The following is a 19,867-nucleotide window of genomic DNA, read 5'->3' as shown; positions in this document are numbered from 1 at the left end:
TTTTGTCCATCAATGGAGGCAATCAGTAGGCTAATTTCTAATGAAGAGACCAATTTATATGACAGATTTTAATGTAGGCTTTTATTCATATGTAAACATTATTTAATTACCATTATAACTAGCCATCTCACACATTTTTGCTCACTTAGTGTTTTTTTTTATTTTACAGTGGGGTAATTTTGGTGCAGTAGCACGAGATTTCAAACTTTGTATTGAATAAAAAATGACAAGTAAGCAGTCAGTAATAAAATAAGAACAAATAAAGAAATTAATAATGATAGCACAAATAAAAAATAACGACAGGCATTCGAATTAAATAAATTGCTTTTTAGTTTTTCAGGTCTAACAGTAGGGTTAAGATAAAAACAAGGGCCGCAAAAACAAAAACAAAATTTACTGAAATGTGTGCTGCTTTGGAAATGGCCAGTACGGGAGGAGATGAGAAAAGCGGTGTCGTGCCCAAGCTGGAGTTATACAACCCAGCCAGAGTAATGCCATGATGTTGCTCCTGGGAGAAGACTACAGCACCCCTCAACAAGCCACTGATGATCCAGAAGCAGAGGTGGACATCTATATGAGAGACAATCCGCCCTCTTTGGATATTAATCCTCTTGACTGGTGGAAAGTAAATGAACGGAGCTTCCCGAGACTGGCCACTCTAGCGAGGCGTTATCTCTGCATTCCCGGGACTTCTGCCTTCTGAGAGGGTGTTTTCTGCTGCGGGGCTAACTGTCAACAGGCTGCGCTCCAGACTATCCCCTCAGCACGTAGACATGTTACTTTTAAAAAATATAAAAACTAGACAATTTGTGGATTGAGGTAGGCCTGCTATTTTAATTTGACGAACTTAGTCTGATGAAACAAACTGCCGTTTCTTCAAAGCTTCAGAAGGATTCATTGTGTCTTTGTTTTGTCGTGTTAATTTATTTAAGAGAAAAATATTTAGTATAGGCCTATTTATTTGATTACTTTCTCTTTTGTCAGAAATGCTGCAGGTGCGTGAAAATCTGACAATGTGTGAATCCAGGTTCTGTTGTCGATCTGTTCTGTATTCTGCTGTTTGCACGTTAAAATAAACCCGTGATTTTTTTTTTGCATATTTAATGGGTCTGACACTCATTCATTCTATTTTTATTCTATGCTAATTTAATATTCGAATCTTATCAGTTAATATTTGAATAATGAGCGGCGGTTGACGGTCGGGAAAATTAACCGAAATGAACATCCCTAATAACAACCATAAAATACATAGAGGCAAATGTGAACATTTTAGTTTAAAGAACTTTTTTAATCAAGCAACTTACAAGCCAGGTCCATGTCGGTTTCATCCCAAGGATGTGTGCTTCTCATAGCCTTTTCTTTAATAAGGGCAGCATTAAGGTCCTCTGCATCTTGGACCTTTGCTACCTGAGAAAGCCTTGGATTCTTGGTCTTGGTCTGGATAAAAAAAAAAAAAGACACTGATTCCCTCTTTCTAAGAATCAATAGTACTCCAAGTATGATATTTTATACTTGCCCAATAATACTTACTGGCCTGCACAACTCCATACTTAAACCTGGACCACCACACAACACTTGGCCCCTTCTCCAGATTTACATTGGTGGTCCCGGTTCTGCCACTCTTCTTAATGCCACTCTCTCCCAACAGCCAGAACTTTGACAAGGGATCTTGTCACTGGGAAGCCATGGTCTGCCATCCAGAATATAAAGGAAAGGAGAGCCTCTTCCTCTCCAGGTGTCAGGGCCGAATTAGGACGAGGATTGTGGACATATTAATTGTTTTATAGTCTTGTAGAGTGGTGTGGGGAATGCCACATTTTTTTTGCTCTTGCCCTTAAACTTGCTCCTGCCTTTATTTCCTCAACTGCCTCCTTTAACTTCTCCTTTGAGTACTGTTTTTCTTTCCTGACATCTTTCTTTTGCTTTACTGACTTTCCTTTGAAATATATGTTAATCATGTAACGTTAAGTTAACCTTAACTTCAAATGATCATTTATAAAAAAATTTATATTCATAAAGTTTTGTAATTATATAAGTTAATTTGATGTATGAAATCTTATTAAATAACTTAAATGTCTGAACAAGTTAATGTTAAGTTAAATAACTTCATGAACATTTGGCAATGAAATAATCAATTGAGTTCGTTTAATTTCTTAAAGCATGACAATTAAAAATGTTAAAACATTAAATTAATGTAAGATAACGCTAACTTAATTGATCCTTTATGAATATAAATATTGTGACTGCGGCGCAGGATGACGGGCAAACAGCGTCTTCAGTCTTTAAAATTATGAAAATAAATCTAGGAATTATTGGATTTCAAATCATTAGGGGTTGAGGCATCAAAAGTAACTGAGTCACTAGCTGTTTTATGGATGGTAACTGTAATATTATTACTGAAATCTTATTAGTAATTAGTTACACTACTAGTTACTGGAAAAAGTAATATTATTACAGTAACTAGTTACTGCCAACACTGATCGCGGAGCAAAGAGGAAACAAGGAAAAAGAGTCTCAGCTTTCAAATTTAGTCATTTTTTTAAAGAAATTCAAACAATAAATACCATTTTGTGGCTCTTTAATGTGTCGTGACAGATTGATGTATTGCTTCAGTTCAAGCGGCACGTGAACCGCTCGTCTTTTCATATTTACTTAAAGTGCAACATCAACAGATCGTATTTTATTTCAACCGTGGAAAGACGTCAATATACACAACTTTTCAAGTTTAAGTCCACCGAACTTAAGTTAAATCTACTCTCCTATCTGATTTGTTTGTCGGACAAAATGGCTGATTCGGCCAGATTATGATTGGTCAGATCGCCTGTCAACCAAGCTCTACTTGCGGCTCTCGTGCACATAGAGCTGCGTCTGAGAGTGTGCAACTGCAAAATGAAGTTGTGTTGCACCTTATTGTGTCAAAATGCCCATCTTGATGAGCATTCACGTAAACAGTCGATTTATACTAAACATTGTCGGTATATAGGCTATTAAGTGAATGTAAACATTTGAGAAACAAAACTTGTGTAACAGTATATGTTAGATCCGTGCATGAGGTCTTAAAGAAACAGCAGCCTAAATTTAACCAGGAAAGAAAACTCGCTGAGATTAAAATCTCTTTTGCAGGAGTGTCCTGGCCAAGATAGGTGGCCCAAATTTACAAATACATAACAAACCGTAACATACAATACACAATAAAATACTATGGGGAAAAAACACTCGCAAAAGATACAGCCATTGGAAACATTTGCAGATCACCAAGTCTTTCTCCAAACCACGCAAAAGTGTTTTAAAATATCTAAAAGGTACCCATTGATTTAACCTTAAATTAATTTGAAGAAAATTCCAGTCCGAAGCGGCAGTATATTTAAAAGCCATAGTACCTAGTTTAGTTCTAACAGAAGGTACATTGAGATTATAATACATTTGTGAACGCAGTGAATAATTACCAACTGTTTTTTGTTGAATCAAACAACAGAGATACTGTGGTAAAACCCCAAAATTGCCTTATATATATCATTAGGTACCAATGCATTTTCCTTCGAACAGCAAGAGTGGACCAACCAACTCTACTGTATAATGTACAATGATGTTACATTTTTACAATCAGTAATAAACCTTAAGGCACCATGATACACGGCATCTAAAGAGGAAAGAAGATAAGACGGTGTATGTTGTGCACTACATCCCCATAATCAAGAATTGGTAAGAACATCACAGACACAAGTTTCTTCCTTGCATTAAATGAAAAACAAGACTTTTCTAAAATAAAACCCTATATTCTTCCTTAATTTTTTGTCTCAAATAATTAATATGTTAGCCAAAATTTAATGTGTTATTGATTATAATGCCAGATATTTATACTCGGACACTAATCAAATTTCCTTGCAATGTCTGGAGGGCAATCAAACTGTCTGACATTGATGTAGAATTTGATAACTTCAATTTTGTTTTCTCAACATTTAAGACCAACTTTAGAGTATAAAACCTTGCTTGAATAATATCAAAGACGGTCTGCAAATCACTCAGGGCTTCTTGTTTTGTACAGAACAATAAATAACTATCGTCTGCATAAAAATGAAAACTTGCTTTGTCAATGTTAACATCAAGACAACTTATGTATATAGTAAATAATAATGGCCCCAATACAGAACCTTGAGGAACACCCTTAACCACATCCAATAAATCTGATTTGCAGCCTTCAACCTGCAGACATTGTGTACTTCCTTTTAAATGAACATTAAACCACAAAACTGCATTATCTGATAAACCAACACATTTCAGTCTGTTTAACATAATCTCATGGTCCACTGTCAAAAGCTTTAGTCAAATCAATAAAAAGACATGCACAGTGGCGTTTTTCATCTAGGGACTCCAATAAATCATTAAAGACTTTCAAAACAGCTGTAGTTAGGGTTAGGTTATGCCTTTTACGAAATCCTGACAAGAGTTTTGTTCCAACACACATACCATGTAGTTTTCAAATAATCCTGGAGGACTTGATTAGTTCGATCAGGTGTGTTTAATTAGGGTTGAATCTAAACTCTGCAGGGCTCCGGCCCTCCAGTAATTGAGTTTGACACCCCAGTCTACTCTCATTTGGCGTTTTGAACCATTTTAACCCTGATGTTTTAGAAAATCTTTTCGCAGTTTATTTCATTGTTAAAGGCCATTTGCGCAATTTCAATCATCATGCAGTAACACATTGAATCAACCCTGAATCAATGTTAATGCATCAACCAAATTATCACTGAATCAATGTTGAAATTTAACATCGATTTTTCATCAGGTTTGCACCCTGAAATGTTATTTCAATGATGAAAAATAGATCAAGATGGTTATAAAAAATCAACATTTCTTCAACTTAAATTAAACCACTTATTTAACATTGAAATCAACATAGAAATATGATCAAACCTTGATTTTATTTCTCTTTTCAATCAGAGAACATGTAATCTGAAGGATGTTGTTTACTTTCAGTCTTGCATGCAAATATTTATTTTTGCCCCCCCCCCCCCGCAAAAAAAATCCTTACCCCTTTCTCAAATCGACGGTAAATTTTTGTTTAAATTGATAGTTTAGTTGTCCTATAAAGATTGCCAAAGTAAAACATAAATCACAATACTTATAGGTATTAAGCAGTGGCATTGTCAGGCTTTTTATTTACAAAAAAACAAGCTTTTTGAATGTGGCAGGATTGTAATATAACAATTAATAACAAGTTTTTATGCGATACAGATTAAACTGGCTTCATAAATTACTTTTTAAAAATATAAAAAATGCAAAACACATTTGATGTGAATTCTTTGCTCTTCATTTTCTATAAGCAGAGTTAACAGACCCTTGTTGTATTTTTATTAAAAGAAGGTACACTGCTATCTTGTGCCGACTAAACTGACTTGAACGCACCTGACGTCGTAATTACGACTTGTCAACTCGTGAGTACGAACGTCCCAGGAGGACTTGATAAATGCAAAGCTGTTCTTGGATTATTCCAGCCCTTACAAAGACCTGAGAGGACCGAACACCTGAGAAGAGATGATGCCGACCCTTCAGAGGACCTCAGATGATGTAACCCTGAAACAACAAACTACCAAATTTTGCTACAATTTTGATTGCAACATATAATCAATGCCGTTAATAGTGTTCATCTTATGGTTTTATCGAATTTTACCGTACATTTCTGCCATATGTACATCAATTTGACACAGTCACCACTGATAAGCTACTACTAAATATATTATAGAAACTTAGTTTTCTGTAAAGCTGCTTTGCAACGATTTGCATCGTGAAAAGCGCTATACAAATAAACTTGAATTGAATTGAATTATTCCAGGCTTGGATGTGTCAATAACACTGATTTTGATGTTATTTAATTTGATTTGTTATTATTTATACTACCCTCAAAAGTTTTAACTTACATTGCTTTAGAAAAAAAAGAAGCAAAATCACTTTGTACAAGAACCAGATCTATTTTTCATGTTGTTAAGTGTGAGAGAGTCAGAGCTCATTTGCGGTAAGAGATGCAGAATATGTGTGGGCTATGCAGATATGGTTGCCACACTCATCTAAAAGCATGCATGTCTAAAAAGTGCCTCCTCTAAATGGTTTGGAGACATCCACTGGCCACTGACAAGTGCTTCTTTTACAACAACCTGCAAAATAAAAAATGTATAAAACATTCTTCGCGAAACATAACATTGCTTATGTAGATGAAAGAATGACTGAACAATAAATGCATTGTGTAATGAAAAAGCTCTGTTAGTTCATACTTGCTTGCATTTAGATCTGAAAAAGCTCTGTGGTTTTGATAGCTTTGAGAATTTTGATCCATCCCTGAAATCAATTTGTTCTTATCAAATGAGTATGTCTTCTCTATGTTCATTTCTGTGATTATTTCAGTGTGGGAGTGGGATTTTTATTTTGGAGTGGGGCTATGACGCCATAAGGCTGCTCCGCGTCTGCTGTGGTTCGGCAGAAGAAAGATTTGTGTTTTAATCATTTAAAGAAATCAACACAAATCTAAACGAGTCTACCTCCGCTGTGTTTTAGGACACGCTCAGGAGCACACAGTGTAAACACACGCTAATCACCACAGAAAAAGACGACCGTTTACTATTAATATTCTTTTGAAAACCATCTTACATGCTCTTAGAATAAAACTGACTAATATGTAAATTCTTTAAATAAATAAATCGCTTTGTGGTTTGTCTGAGAGGCTGCAAATATTCATTATTCCGTCTGCTTCACTACACAGTGCTACAGTCATTCTTGAGAAGTGGGACAAAACGGTGCAAAATTGAAAAAATAAAACCTTGTACTCAGACAAATGAAACTACATTTATGTATCTTATATGTACTAAGCTACTGAGCTATGCTTTGATACAACCTCCCAACTTTTCTCTTTTTTAACAAAAAAAAAAAAGTTAAGTTAAAGTTAAAAAAAACTTTCATGTAGTAGCCAATAGAAATTGGAAGATGGTGTTGGCATATCATGGCTGTGACAAAGGAAATATTAACATTAGGATTTAAAATATTCTAAAACTATGAAACTTAGCAGAGCCGGTCTGACACTGATGTACTCTGCAGAGGTGAACTGAAAGGAGTGAATTTATTTCCTTATGAAATTAACTCTTCATGAAACCAATACTCAGGAACTCACTCAAAACAGACGCCATGCAATAAAACTTATCTGGAGAAGAAATCTTCAAAGACAGCAAACAACGGCTCTCTCCTCGCCCATTTACGACCCCCTTCTCCCCCTGGCCTCTCTGCCTCTCCCTCTTTTCCCCCAAAAGGTTTCACCCAAAGTTCATTAAGAATATGCATATCCCAGATATCATGTATCTTGTGAACCTGTTGTTTTTCCCCTTCATGTTTAGTGTCATTTTAAAGGTCTTTGTGCGATTGGTAAATTGGTTTCAATTTTAAAGTAGTCATTTATATTGTGAGAAAGACTTAACACTTTTGTAGAATTGTGTTGTGTTGAGGAGGGGGTGTGTCCCCCTTTAGGGGTCTGTGAGAATGTTTCCAGCCGGGTGTGACCCTGGATCACAGAAACTAACAAACAAAAGGTCTTTTATGTTTTTACAACTGATTTAAAGATTTCTCTGTCTTTGTTCTGGTAGTATTTAAGGGAAAGTTCCAATCAGTCAGGGCGATTCTGTAGCCAGAAAGCCCGTAGTGCGAAGGGTGTCCACACTTCATAATATTTATTTTACTAAAAGTCAGGTATGTATCTTACTCTTAGATCCGTCTTTGAGAATTTGAGGTCTTGTATTGATTTGATATCTTTGAATTGTCTGTGTAATTGGCATAATACATATTTACCTGACTGATAATAAATTGTTATATTTGATTTATTCTGAACTCTCCTAAAATCATTATGACTAGTAAACTGTGAGGAGGCTTTTGTTACCGCAAATCTATGACCAGGATAGATCAAACTGAAGGCTTGTGAATGATAGGAGCAGTAGGCACGTCATCGGAGACCTTCTGATTTCTGTCTATCGCCGATGTTAGCAAGTTGTACGGGAAAGGACTAAGTGAATTACACTTTTTGTAATAAGCAAGCAGTAGGCGGCAGGCAAAATAGGTATTAGTCTACCTACACCCTCTGACTAGCATCAGACTGGCGAGTTTGTGAGACTTTAGGTCCCCAGTGAATGGATAATTGAAAGTATTGAGTCCGGAATAATCAAATATCTAAATTAATATTTGTGATCATTAAAGTTAGACAATATTTCAAAGCAATTGCTGGCGGGTGGATCCTTACAGAACTGTGGCGAGGGGATCCTTTAGAGTGATATTCCCTGATTTTATTACATTTTATTGAATGTCTGACGGTGTTGACAAAAAGTGGGGACGCAACTTTAAAATCGTATGAAACATGCATGTGTCATTAAAAAAAACAACCTTGCTTTGATAGGAGATATTAAGTGTTGCTTTTGATAAAACAAGCCCTTCTCTGTGGACACACTGTTTTAGATGCAGTGAGAGGACATTAAGAAACACAGATTTGGTGTAATAATGAGAACATTAAATTGAAGGTGATAATTGAGTTAAATACATTCTATTATTAATCCCTCATGACATTTAAAATGGAAAATATTTTAATTTTTTAAAGCTAATAGCAGTTACCATTGCTGGACCTGTTTTGTACGACGTCTCAAGAATGACTGATAGGCTAACTGCTAAAACACTTCGGTTAGAGAAGCAAAACCATGGCTATTTTTATTTTAAAGGGGAGAATACACAGCTAGATCTCAAACAGTGGATCATTTATCGTCGTATTGCCCAGTAAAACTGCTCAGTGTAAAGAATGAAGCCATTATAGAGGGAACAGAGCTTACTAGAAGCTGCTTTGAAACGATGTGTATTGTGGAAGCTATATAAATGCATTGACTTGAATGAACCAAGTTGAAGATTATAACTATTAGAGATGCCAAGATAATGTTTCCATATATGACTTTCTTCTGTTTGTGGTGTGAGGGCTTACGGTTTAATGCAAACCACTGTATATAATAAATCTACAGAGATCAATTACTAAGCCACATTTTCTTTGAGTTGTTTACCATACCGAGTTTCAGTTTAACTTTCATCTGAGTAAATTTATTAGACATTTTATATTATTTCATGTTAATATGATTCAAGATCACGTTGGAATGATTCACGCTTACTGTATCAACACAGCGTTACTCAAGAGCAGAGGTATTTCATGCAGACACTGAGAAGAGCTATGGCAGTGTTTCTCAATCCTGGTCCATTTTGTGTGTCTCCCTAATCAAACACACCTGATTCAACTCATCAGCTCATTAAAAGAAGCTCCAGGACCTGAAACATGTGTGTCAGATTAGGGTGCTGGGGGGCGCCCAGGACCAGGGTTGAGAAACACTAGGCTATGGTATATCCCTCATCAATGTCTGCAGGAAATACCTCAAAAAAAGCAGGTTTTTCACACCAGCAGTGCAAAGGGCTATGGCAAATTATGTAAAGTGAGCCTTAACCACTCCAACGCGATCTTAAGTAGAATAATATAAACATTAAATAATATCAAACGTCTACATTCACTATATTATCCAGTCTCCGCTGTGGCTCCCGTGACCTACATTCCCAGAATGCATTGCCGCTGTGACGACACAGTCCCATTCTGTATATCGTGAATTATATGAATTCAGTAGTGATGGAGAAACTGAGCTTTTTGAAAGTCGGTTGAACCAAATGTTTCACAAAATGATTCATTAATTCAGATGAGTAAACAAGTAGGCTTGTTTGAGATGAGCAAAATCTGAGATGCATGCCGGTTAGAAATGAATAATTGTTGGATCCAAAACAGCAATTAAAAGGCTACATTAAAAATAACAAAATTTGTTTTCATAAAAATAAAACTCAATCATAGTAGGCCTATAGGTATAAATATGCAACAAATATCTGACTTGAGTAACAGTTTTAATTAAACGCGCATCCTTGCTTTATTTTCTAAAATCACAAATATTCTGTTGATATTTTGAGTGTGCAACAATAGCAGTAAACACTTTGTGCTTTCAAATTATGTCTTACTCTTATCTGTATGACCAAAAAATGATGTTCATAATCAAAATAAAATACAGTCAACCAAAAACAGGTTACACTGGTCATTTTAAATAGTCTGTGGTATAACTGGTCCACTTTGTATGCCAAGCACATTTTTGCTCATGTGAAGAGGATGTTTCTGTCGATATAAGTACAAAGTCTCTACATTATAAATAATAGTTTCATTGCGGATATGGAAACATTAGGATTTGTGCCAAATGAGAGGTACGTGAGCCCAAATAACGCCTGGTACTTTCGCTTAGTTTTGGTTTCTTTAGGTTTATATATTTTTATTTCATTCTTGGTCTGTTCTGAATACTGTTACATTTATATGATTTGTTTTGGAGTGAGCTATACTAACGTATAGCTATGTTTATAGTGTTTGTAATGTTTATACATTATAATATTTCACTTTATTTGGAATTATTTCTGGTATTATTAAACTCTCTCAAAACGTTCTGCTGCTCATAAAACAATAAGCAGTAAGGACCAATCAATGAGAGCGAGTTTGAACTTGAGAAAGCTGACTGGTCACAGTCAAAAATATGTTGAGGACCAATACATAACCTCCAAATACATAAACCTGCGCTGGCTCTCATATGCACACAGGCACTGTCACAATCAAATGCCGGATCCTTAAAGGGGTCCTATTATGCTCTTTTACAAAGTCTTGATTTTGTTTTGGGGGTGTACTAGAACATGCTCTCATGCTTGGTGGTTCAAAAAACACATTATTTTTCACATAATTTACATTATTACAATAGCTTTCTCCCCAGCCTGGCACAAACGGCTCGATTAGTTCTAGTGTTGTGAAACAAAACAAAATGTGTTGTGATTGGTTAGCTGTCCCAGTGCGTTGTGATTGGCAAACAGCTTAGACGGTGTTTCAGTACTGCCACGCCCCCTTGCTCCGTCTTTCAACAAAAGCTTTTGGTGAATCCGGCACTGTACTCGCTCGTGTTGTGGAAGCTGTCCTCAGTAAAATGCGCAGCACACAATAGCAAATTGGGTTTATAATGCTCAGGAACAGAGTTTAAAAGTAAATTGCAACCACTGTTTCCTGACATCATCCGCTTTCAGAAGCCCAAACAAAGACGTTTGTTGGATGTCTGCGGCGCCCAGCTACGTCGTGTTGTACTTGTAAGAATTGTTCTAGACATGCCGAAAATTTGCCGCTACAGCACTGCAGCACTTCTTCTTCTTGGATTTCTCTGATGCACTAACTCTGCAGCAGCACTTTTTCTTCATCGTCTCGTCTGATGCACTAACTCTGCAGCAACCCTTCTTCGTCATCTCGTCTGATGCACTAACTCTGCAGCAGCTCTTCTTCGTCGTCTCGTCTGATGCACTAACTCTGCAGCAGCACTTCTTCGTCGTCTCGTCTGATGCACTAACTCTGCAGCAGCACTTCTTCGTCGTCTCGTCTGATGCACTAACTCTGCAGCAGCACTTCTTCGTCGTCTCGTCTGATGCACTAACTCTGCAGCAGCACTTCTTCGTCGTCTCGTCTGATGCACTAACTCTGCAGCAGCACTTCTTCGTCGTCTCGTCTGATGCACTAACTCTGCAGCAGCACTTCTTCGTCGTCTCGTCTGATGCACTAACTCTGCAGCAGCACTTCTTCGTCGTCTCGTCTGATGCACTAACTCTGCAGCAGCACTTCTTCGTCGTCTCGTCTGATGCACTAACTCTGCAGCAGCACTTCTTCGTCGTCTCGTCTGATGCACTAACTCTGCAGCAGCACTTCTTCGTCGTCTCGTCTGATGCACTAACTCTGCAGCAGCACTTCTTCGTCGTCTCGTCTGATGCACTAACTCTGCAGCAGCACTTCTTCTTCATCATCTCGTCTGATGCGCTCACTCAACCAAGCGTTCTAACCACAACCTCGCCCCTCCCCACCCCCCAACCATTCGAATTTCTGTAGGCGGGAATTATTTGTAATGATCTTCTAATGAGCCGCTTTGAGACATCACAAAACCTGGAAAACAAACGCTGTAGTCAAAACGAGCCGTTCATTGTAGTTCTTGAAAAGGGATTTAAAAAAAAATTAAATATCTCCCTTTGGAGTGGACTTTGAGATTTGTAACTTTCTAGATCTTTTTTATGCCCAAACATACACACTACACACTGACTAAAATTAAAAAAGTGAAAAAGCATAATAGGACCCCTTTAAAAACAATTAACGGAACGCAAAAATCCAACATCTGACATTTTCCGGAACAGGGTCCTGCAGGATCCGGCTCAAATTAAGCACTGGATGTCATGCGGACATATGTCAAAAAACTCTTGCCACGGATTGCGCAGCCAAGCGCAGTTGCTCTCCACCGACTGCGCTGATCAAGACTCAGCTTGATGCTTATTGGTTTAAACAATCGTGATGTATTGTTCTGTTTTAAAATGTTTGATTTTATACTCCTGATATCATGTTTTTGTGTGTATAAATTATGTGTGAATATTAGTGATGGAAAAATAAAGCTTTTGCGAAGCACCGAGGCTTTTCCCTCAACTGTATCGTAAAAAGGTTCATTACTCAAAGTTTTTCAACACGGTGCACACTAACGACATCTTGTGGTCAAAGGTGAAAAAAGCTGCCTTTGCATCCCATACGACCCAGCCATTTTCAGATAATAAATCAGATTGTGCTATGAAAACCCGTATAAAGCAAAGAAAATATAAAGTCTATATAAATAAGTCTTTTACATGTCAGTCATTGTATTACACAATATATGAATAAATGAGTCTGAATAAATTTGTGGAAAAAATAGGCAAGACTGTTGGCATATACAGGTGCATCTCAAATTAGAATGTCGTGGAAAAGTTCATTTATTTCAGTAATTCAACTCAAATTGTGAAACTCGTGTATTAAATAAATTAAATGCACACAGACTGAAGTAGTTTAAGTCTTTGGTTCTTTTAATTGTGATGATTTTGGCTCACATTTAACAAAAACCCACCAATTCACTATCTCAACAAATTAGAATACTTCATAAGACCAATAAAAAATTCCCCATGATTGTGTAAAAATCATCACAATTAAAAGAACCAAAGACTTAAACTACTTCAGTCTGTGTGCATTGAATATATTTAATACATGAGTTTCACAATTTGAGTTGAATTACTGAAATAAATTAACTTTTCCACGACATTCTAATTTATTGAGATGCACCTGTATGATCAAAATGAAAGAAGATTATCACTGAATGGTCAGTTGAAGTGTCTGAACCGGGAATTAATGCAAAATAAGCATGCACAAAACTTCACATGCAAATATTTATTCGTATTATTTATTCGTATCAAAGAATAAATGGAATGGGGCGGTCACACTGCACTTTTCGCTCCATTGACTTCCATTCATACGCAGAGAGGAAACGCAAGCTTGTGCGAAAAGTTTCGCTGCGTTCCAAAAGTTCAAGCTTGGTGAACTCTGACCTGCGAATTTGCATCACGTGAAACCGTGTGACCAACGGCAGATCGATACGTCACAGCATGACCTCGTAGTTGAATTTAAAGTGAAAAGTGCAGTGTGACCGCCCCTTAATGTATAGAGGGTATGCATTGATGTCACTTTCCCTCCTCGGCTGCACTGAGTGGCAAAATAGCCTGCTGCATGTATGATTTAATAGGGGAAACTGCGAAAACGCGAGTAAAACAAATGATTATCAGTTTAAGTTAAAGGCAGATGGGCATGATAGTGTTCCTTACAAGTTACCAAAGAACAAGTGATCCATAGATGTTGACATGTGGCCAGCAATCGTGTTTAATTACATTTATATGTGCCTGATTTTGACGCCGGGAAATACATAAAGCAAATTTGCCTGTGAACGCTTTATACAATACGGGTAGGTCTAAATCTGGGTGATCACCTGTATCATGTATCGTCATATTGTCCAGCCCTAAAATTAGGATGTTTTTTTTTAGAAACATTGACAAAAACTGTAAAATGATGCAGAATATAAGGGTGTTTTCACACTTGGTCCTTTTCTGGGGTCTGAGCACAAAGTCCATTAACTCTCACTGACTCCCTTACTAGTGCGTTGAGTACAGAACTAGAGCTGATTGAGACGCACCCAGAGATTTAGTTTGGACTAGTATTTTATTTCTATAATTATTCTCATCAACAGATGGCGTTTATTAAAGAGGAGAGTGAAGATGTGAAGATTGAAGAAGCGTTCAGAGTCAAACATGAAGATACTGCGGAACAAACAGGTTGGTTTTCATTCTCAAAGCTGAACTCACTCATTTGATTCTTATTCAAATGTTCAGCTCTACAGACATGAATGATATTTCTGAAGAATCACTAGGAGTAATTTTGTATTCTGTTCTTATAGCATAAAATGTTGATGGAAATTGTCTTTTTATGGTCACCACTGCAGAATATGGGGTTACACCCATAACGTATAAGGGATATATGTGATTTTTACCTGCTATAGGCCAGTTTTTCCCAAGCTTTTTAATTGTAAGTACTATCACAGCACCATCAATAAGACTCAAATACCTCTTCATCACCACTAAATCAAAGAGGTGTACCTAAATTAAATATTAATAACGTTAAAACTGTATGTAAAGTGGTGTAACGGACAGGGCGTGACAAAGAAGATCCAAATGCAAGCTTTCTTTAAAACAGATCGTGATCAAGACAGGCAGGGTCGAACACCAGCAAACAACAGAATCCAAGGCAAGGCAAAGGGTAATCCAAGAAACAAGCAATGGTCAGGGCAGGCAGCAAACAATCACAAAAACCAGAGAAACAGTCCAAGGCCCAAAAAACAGGCAAGGCAAAAACAAGGCAGGAAAAGATGGAAATACACTCAGTAGAGTCCGCTTACAGCTGAACAAGACTTTGCAATGTGAGTGTTTGTGTACAGCTTAAATAGTCCTCCTGATTGGAAACAAGGGTGCAATCAGTTCCTAGGTGTGGGGTGTTATGGGAAATGGAGTCCGTGAAACATTGGCAAAGGTCTGGGATGGAGTGCCCTCTAGAGGAGCTCATGGGCACTGCCAAAATAGCACTCATTTTATTTATTTTTTCCTTTTTATTCGAAACATTCCCAAATGCATTAACTATATCATTAAATATCTTGATTCTCACCTTTATCGATTATGCTAGTTGATAGTGGGCGATGGTCAAAGTAGCCTAATAATGTAGTCTATTAACTATACATAAAAACCTGTCTGTTTCCCCTTAACTGTCACCCCCCCATTTTTTTAAATAGGCAATAAAGTGCACTATCCAAACTTAAATTGTTGTAATTTATGAACACTTTGGAATACAGACCTAAGGTTGGTCTCTTTTTAAAGAAGCAAAAGTGACATTTTTTCAAAAAATTCAAGTATCAAAAAGTTGTAGACGTTTAAATTTACTGTAAAGAAAATGCGCTATACTAATTTTATTTGATTTTATATATAGTAAATATTATACATAAATGGTTTTACTCTAAAATTGGTATAAAATATAAATAAAGCCTTGTGTCTAAATAAGTTATGTTCCAAATTTGAAGTTGATATGAAAACAATTTAGGTTTCTGTGAGATTTTATTTAGGGCGTTATACCACAAACAGCCACCGGGTGCCATCAAAACTCCATTTAATTTTTTAATGCATTTTTCTGTCACAAATGTCTAGATTTCTCTGTAAATCTTACTTCTATCTCAAAATAACCACCACATACGGAATCCTGAGACTCAGACCTCAGAAGATATGTATTTTGTCAAAATTATAAAAAGTTTTTATTGTAAAATACCGTAATACATTTTGTAATATGACACTCGATGCCGCCCACTAAGGGGGAGGAGACCGACAAAAGATTTTAAAGTACCATTTCCACGGTAACGATATGTCTGATTTCAAAATGGTTTTCACAGGATGAATCTTGGGCTTCTAATCTTTCAAATTATATATAATTTATGATGATTACTAAAAGATTTGATAGAGAAAAAGGACAAACAAAAAAAGAGAATGCCAAACGTCCCACAGGTGGGACGGTGACAGTTAAGGGTTTAATACGACTGACTTTATATTTAATGTGAATTTAACATAGACAATGTTTTTATTCATATTAACTTTCAAAGTTAGGCTACTTATCATAACACTCTCATTGTACAGAAAGAGAGCAAAGAACATTTACATTATCAATGAATATTTTCACAGTCTAGAGTTCAAGCACTCTCATAAACTCCCATTAAAATCACTGAAGCTGTTTACACTGTGAAATGAGTATCTTACAGATTCATACACACATCTGTAGTTTGTTGTTTCTAACGAGAGAATTCACCAGAAAGAGGTATTCAGACGGTGAGTGAGTGAAGAAAACACCGGCATTTTAGCGATGACTCATCTGAACACCTCTGATTGGTCATTGCATTCATAAGCTCAACAGCATCGCGTGTGATTGGTTAATGCGCAGTGCTGTAAAAAACGCTCCGCGCCAGCGAACGCAGATTTGAATTTTAGAAGCTGATATGACGCGCTAAACGATTTAATCATGATGGTGTGATTGTATCAAATATAGAAAATATTATTCTGCTATTTTTTGTCTTTTGGAAGCTGCATTCAAAATCCACTTGGCTTAGAAATCTGAGGGGGCACGTGCCTTTTAACTTACTTACTTTTGAGAGATGAACTAAGATTTTGAGTATTTATGTCAATAAACATATCAGTGCCATTAGAATGTAAAGTGCTTGTGTCATTGTTCACAAACAAGATTGATTGAAAGATAGGATTCAATTACACTTTTACTAGTGGTCCGAGAAAAAAAATAAACACACATTACACCGTCATTGGGATATAGAAAAGTTGTTTATGACAACTAGATCAACCATTTTGCATTTAATGACTTGTACAATTAAGTAATGACTAGATGTTTTGAGCTGTGTTAATTTCATTGACGGATAATTTTCGTCAACTACATTTTTTTCACCAACAACAACGACACGATAACTAACTAAAACTATTTTGAATGACAAAAACTATGATGTAAATCTATTGACATTTTTGTCAATGAATAAAAACGAGATGAAAATGTTAGGGAGGGACGATTTGGGAAGAGATTCATTCAGAAGGAATCTGCTGCGTGGTTCAGAGGTTAGATGCACACACATGAACCGGCGGGACATAAGCTAACATACACTTGCTGCACGTCGCATAAAATGTAAAAAAAATTTAATATGTGGGAGTAAGAGAAGAGCAGACATATGGATAAATCTGACCGAATTGAGTTCTCTCTTGCGTCGTCAGGTTTTCAGAGTGCAGACACTGAAGCATACACACACAGAAAGCGCCTCTCACAGCGTGCAAGTACTCTTTCACGTCGCATGAACGGAGAATTACACACAAAATGGTGTTGAATTGTCCATTTTGACGAGTATTGACGTAAACACAGTTAATTACGTCTTAAGTGAATGTAAACAGTAGGGAGAACATGTATCAGTGCATTGCATTCATTGCAGCTGTGCATTTGGTTTTAAAGGCTAATTTAGTTGCTATTGTCCGAGTCATTGATATTAATCAAGCAACAACAGAAAGACAGAAAATCACACACTGCTCTTGACTGAAAAACTTTAGTAGCCCTAAAAATTAATCTAAATTTATTTATAGAAATAAATATGTCTGCTTGATGAAGAATATGGTAAACAAGTTGCTATGAAGAATGCATAATTAGCCTATATAACCATTGGTAGCCTATTTCATTAAAAAGAAGGCCTTGTTCTTTATGAGAAGTGGTTTTATGTCATTTTAACATAAAGGCATGTTGTATGTCATTGCAGTTAAATCGGTGTCTATCATGATAAAACCTTAATATCAAACCTATATGAGTTTGGAAATTTTAGAGAAATGCTTAATAAATGTACTGTAACTAAACCTATTGGATTTTAGCCGACTAAAATCTTATGATAATTAGTTGACTAAAACGAGACTAAAACCAAATCAAAATTTGCTGTCAAAATTAACACTGGTTTTGAGGGGTAAGACTGAAACATGACATTAGCAACTGATAATGTAGGAAATCGCAGACAAACGTACATAATCAATTGCATGAATGTACCAAAGCAATCACAACTTGTTCAAAAGAATGAGAAACTGCTTTTATGATGTGCACAAGTGACTAGTTGATGTGGAGTAGTTATGAGAATTTAATTTCTGATCTAAGAAATGCACCTAAGCGACTGAGAAAAACTGTAATACATCCTGCCATCTTAGAGACTTGAAGTTTTTTCAGGTTGTAAAGCAATATAAAACTGAGTATCACGGCATAACAGTGAAATAATGTCTTTTAGGGGATGCACCAGGAGAAAAGCAGAGGACCTAATACTGAGCCTTGTGACACGCCATACTTGTATTTGATGAGGTGTCTCAATTTACATGAACAAAATGTTTGTGGTCAAATAGGACTTAGACTACAACATTCTCTCAGACATCTTGAGAATTATGTTGGCATTTGTGGTTTATGTTGTGAAAAGATTTAATACCACTAAAATTAAGATGTAGTTGCAATCAAATGAACTACATAGTTTAGTAGCTTAATATGTACAGTATCTAACAAACATGTTGTTTGTTTTGATGTTTGTTGCTTTATGCCATTAAACTGGGGTTAATCTGTATTTGTCTTTTTTCCCTTAGACCTGATGCTACTGAAAGTGGAAAAGTCATTTAGTTGCTCAAAGACTGAAACAACGTCACAAAAAAGAGCAAATGGAAGTTATTTAATCTACCAACATTGTGGAAAAAAGTTTAACAGAAAAGGAAACCTTAACAAACACAAGCTAATTCACACTGGAGAGAAGCCTTTCACCTGCCCTCAGTGTGGAAAAAGTTTTATTCAAAAAGCAATCCTCGAGAGACACAGTAGAATTCACACCGGTGAGAAGCCTTACACATGTATACTGTGTGGAAATAGTTTCGTTCAAAAAGGAATCCTCAAAACTCACATGAAAAGTCATACTGGAGAAAAGCCTTTCAACTGCAAACTATGTGGAAGAAGATTCGTTCAAAAAGCAAGCCTTAGAAACCACATGAGAATTCATACTGGAGAACAGCCTTACACCTGCCAACAGTGTGGAAGGGGTTTCACTCATAAAGGAAACCTTAAAAAACACATGAACAGTCACACTGGAGATAAGCCGTTCACCTGCAATCAGTGTGGCAAGAGTTTCACAGCAGAACTAAACCTTAGGTATCACATGAACCGTCACACTGGAGAGAAGTTGTTCACATGTGGTCAGTGTGGAAAGAGTTTCAGACGTAAAGACACCCTTAATTCCCACATGAAGATTCACCTTTAATTGTGACCAGTGTAATAAACAATTCTTTGCATTTTGTCCAAATTTTACTTCCCACCTTCATGACCTTCTTTCACACCAGTCGTCTTTTCCTCAGTTTCAAAAATTTAGTGGTTGCAGTAAACACTCTCTAATTTTGATTGTATAGAGGAGTCACTCCAATCCATATGTTGATTTAAAACTTCTGTCTCACTGTGAAATTTTATGCATAAAATGCATATGTTGTAAATCCGGACTTGAATATGGTTGATTATATTATAAGTTGATCCCTTGTCATTTGAGATGTGACTTCAAGCTTAATAAAGTGTTGTGAATAAGCATGTAAAATTATTTCTTTGAAAACAACGGTAATTTTCTGTAAATCTAAGTCAGTTGCGGTTGCTTCCGGGCGAGCGGATTCTCCGCAGCTTTGTCTCCTCCGCTCTGTCGCTATGACTCGTCAGGATTGTAGCGCGTTCTCAGTGTTTTGCTGTCATGTGGCTGATTTCATGCACGAGGTAAACTGTCCGCAAAGCGCTCGCCCA

General features: G+C 36.6%; 1 protein-coding gene across 1 annotated transcript; it reads left to right on the top strand.

Annotated features, from left to right (window-relative positions):
- Nucleotides 1-499: 499 nt before the first annotated feature.
- Nucleotides 500-19,499, top strand: LOC107563938 (gastrula zinc finger protein XlCGF7.1-like). Its single transcript, XM_016248924.1, has 3 exons — nt 500-618; nt 1,649-1,737; nt 18,685-19,499. The coding sequence occupies exons 1-3, from the start codon at nt 500-502 to the stop codon at nt 19,344-19,346; spliced, it is 870 nt and encodes a 289-aa protein (XP_016104410.1). The 3' UTR covers nt 19,347-19,499.
- The last annotated feature ends 368 nt before the right edge of the window (nt 19,500-19,867 follow it).

This window comes from Sinocyclocheilus grahami, unplaced genomic scaffold (genome assembly GCF_001515645.1).
Source record: "Sinocyclocheilus grahami isolate Dianchi unplaced genomic scaffold, SAMN03320097.WGS_v1.1 scaffold899.1, whole genome shotgun sequence".
In the NCBI taxonomy this organism is placed as follows: Eukaryota; Metazoa; Chordata; class Actinopteri; order Cypriniformes; family Cyprinidae; genus Sinocyclocheilus; species Sinocyclocheilus grahami.
This window is presented reverse-complemented; position numbering and strand designations above follow the sequence as displayed.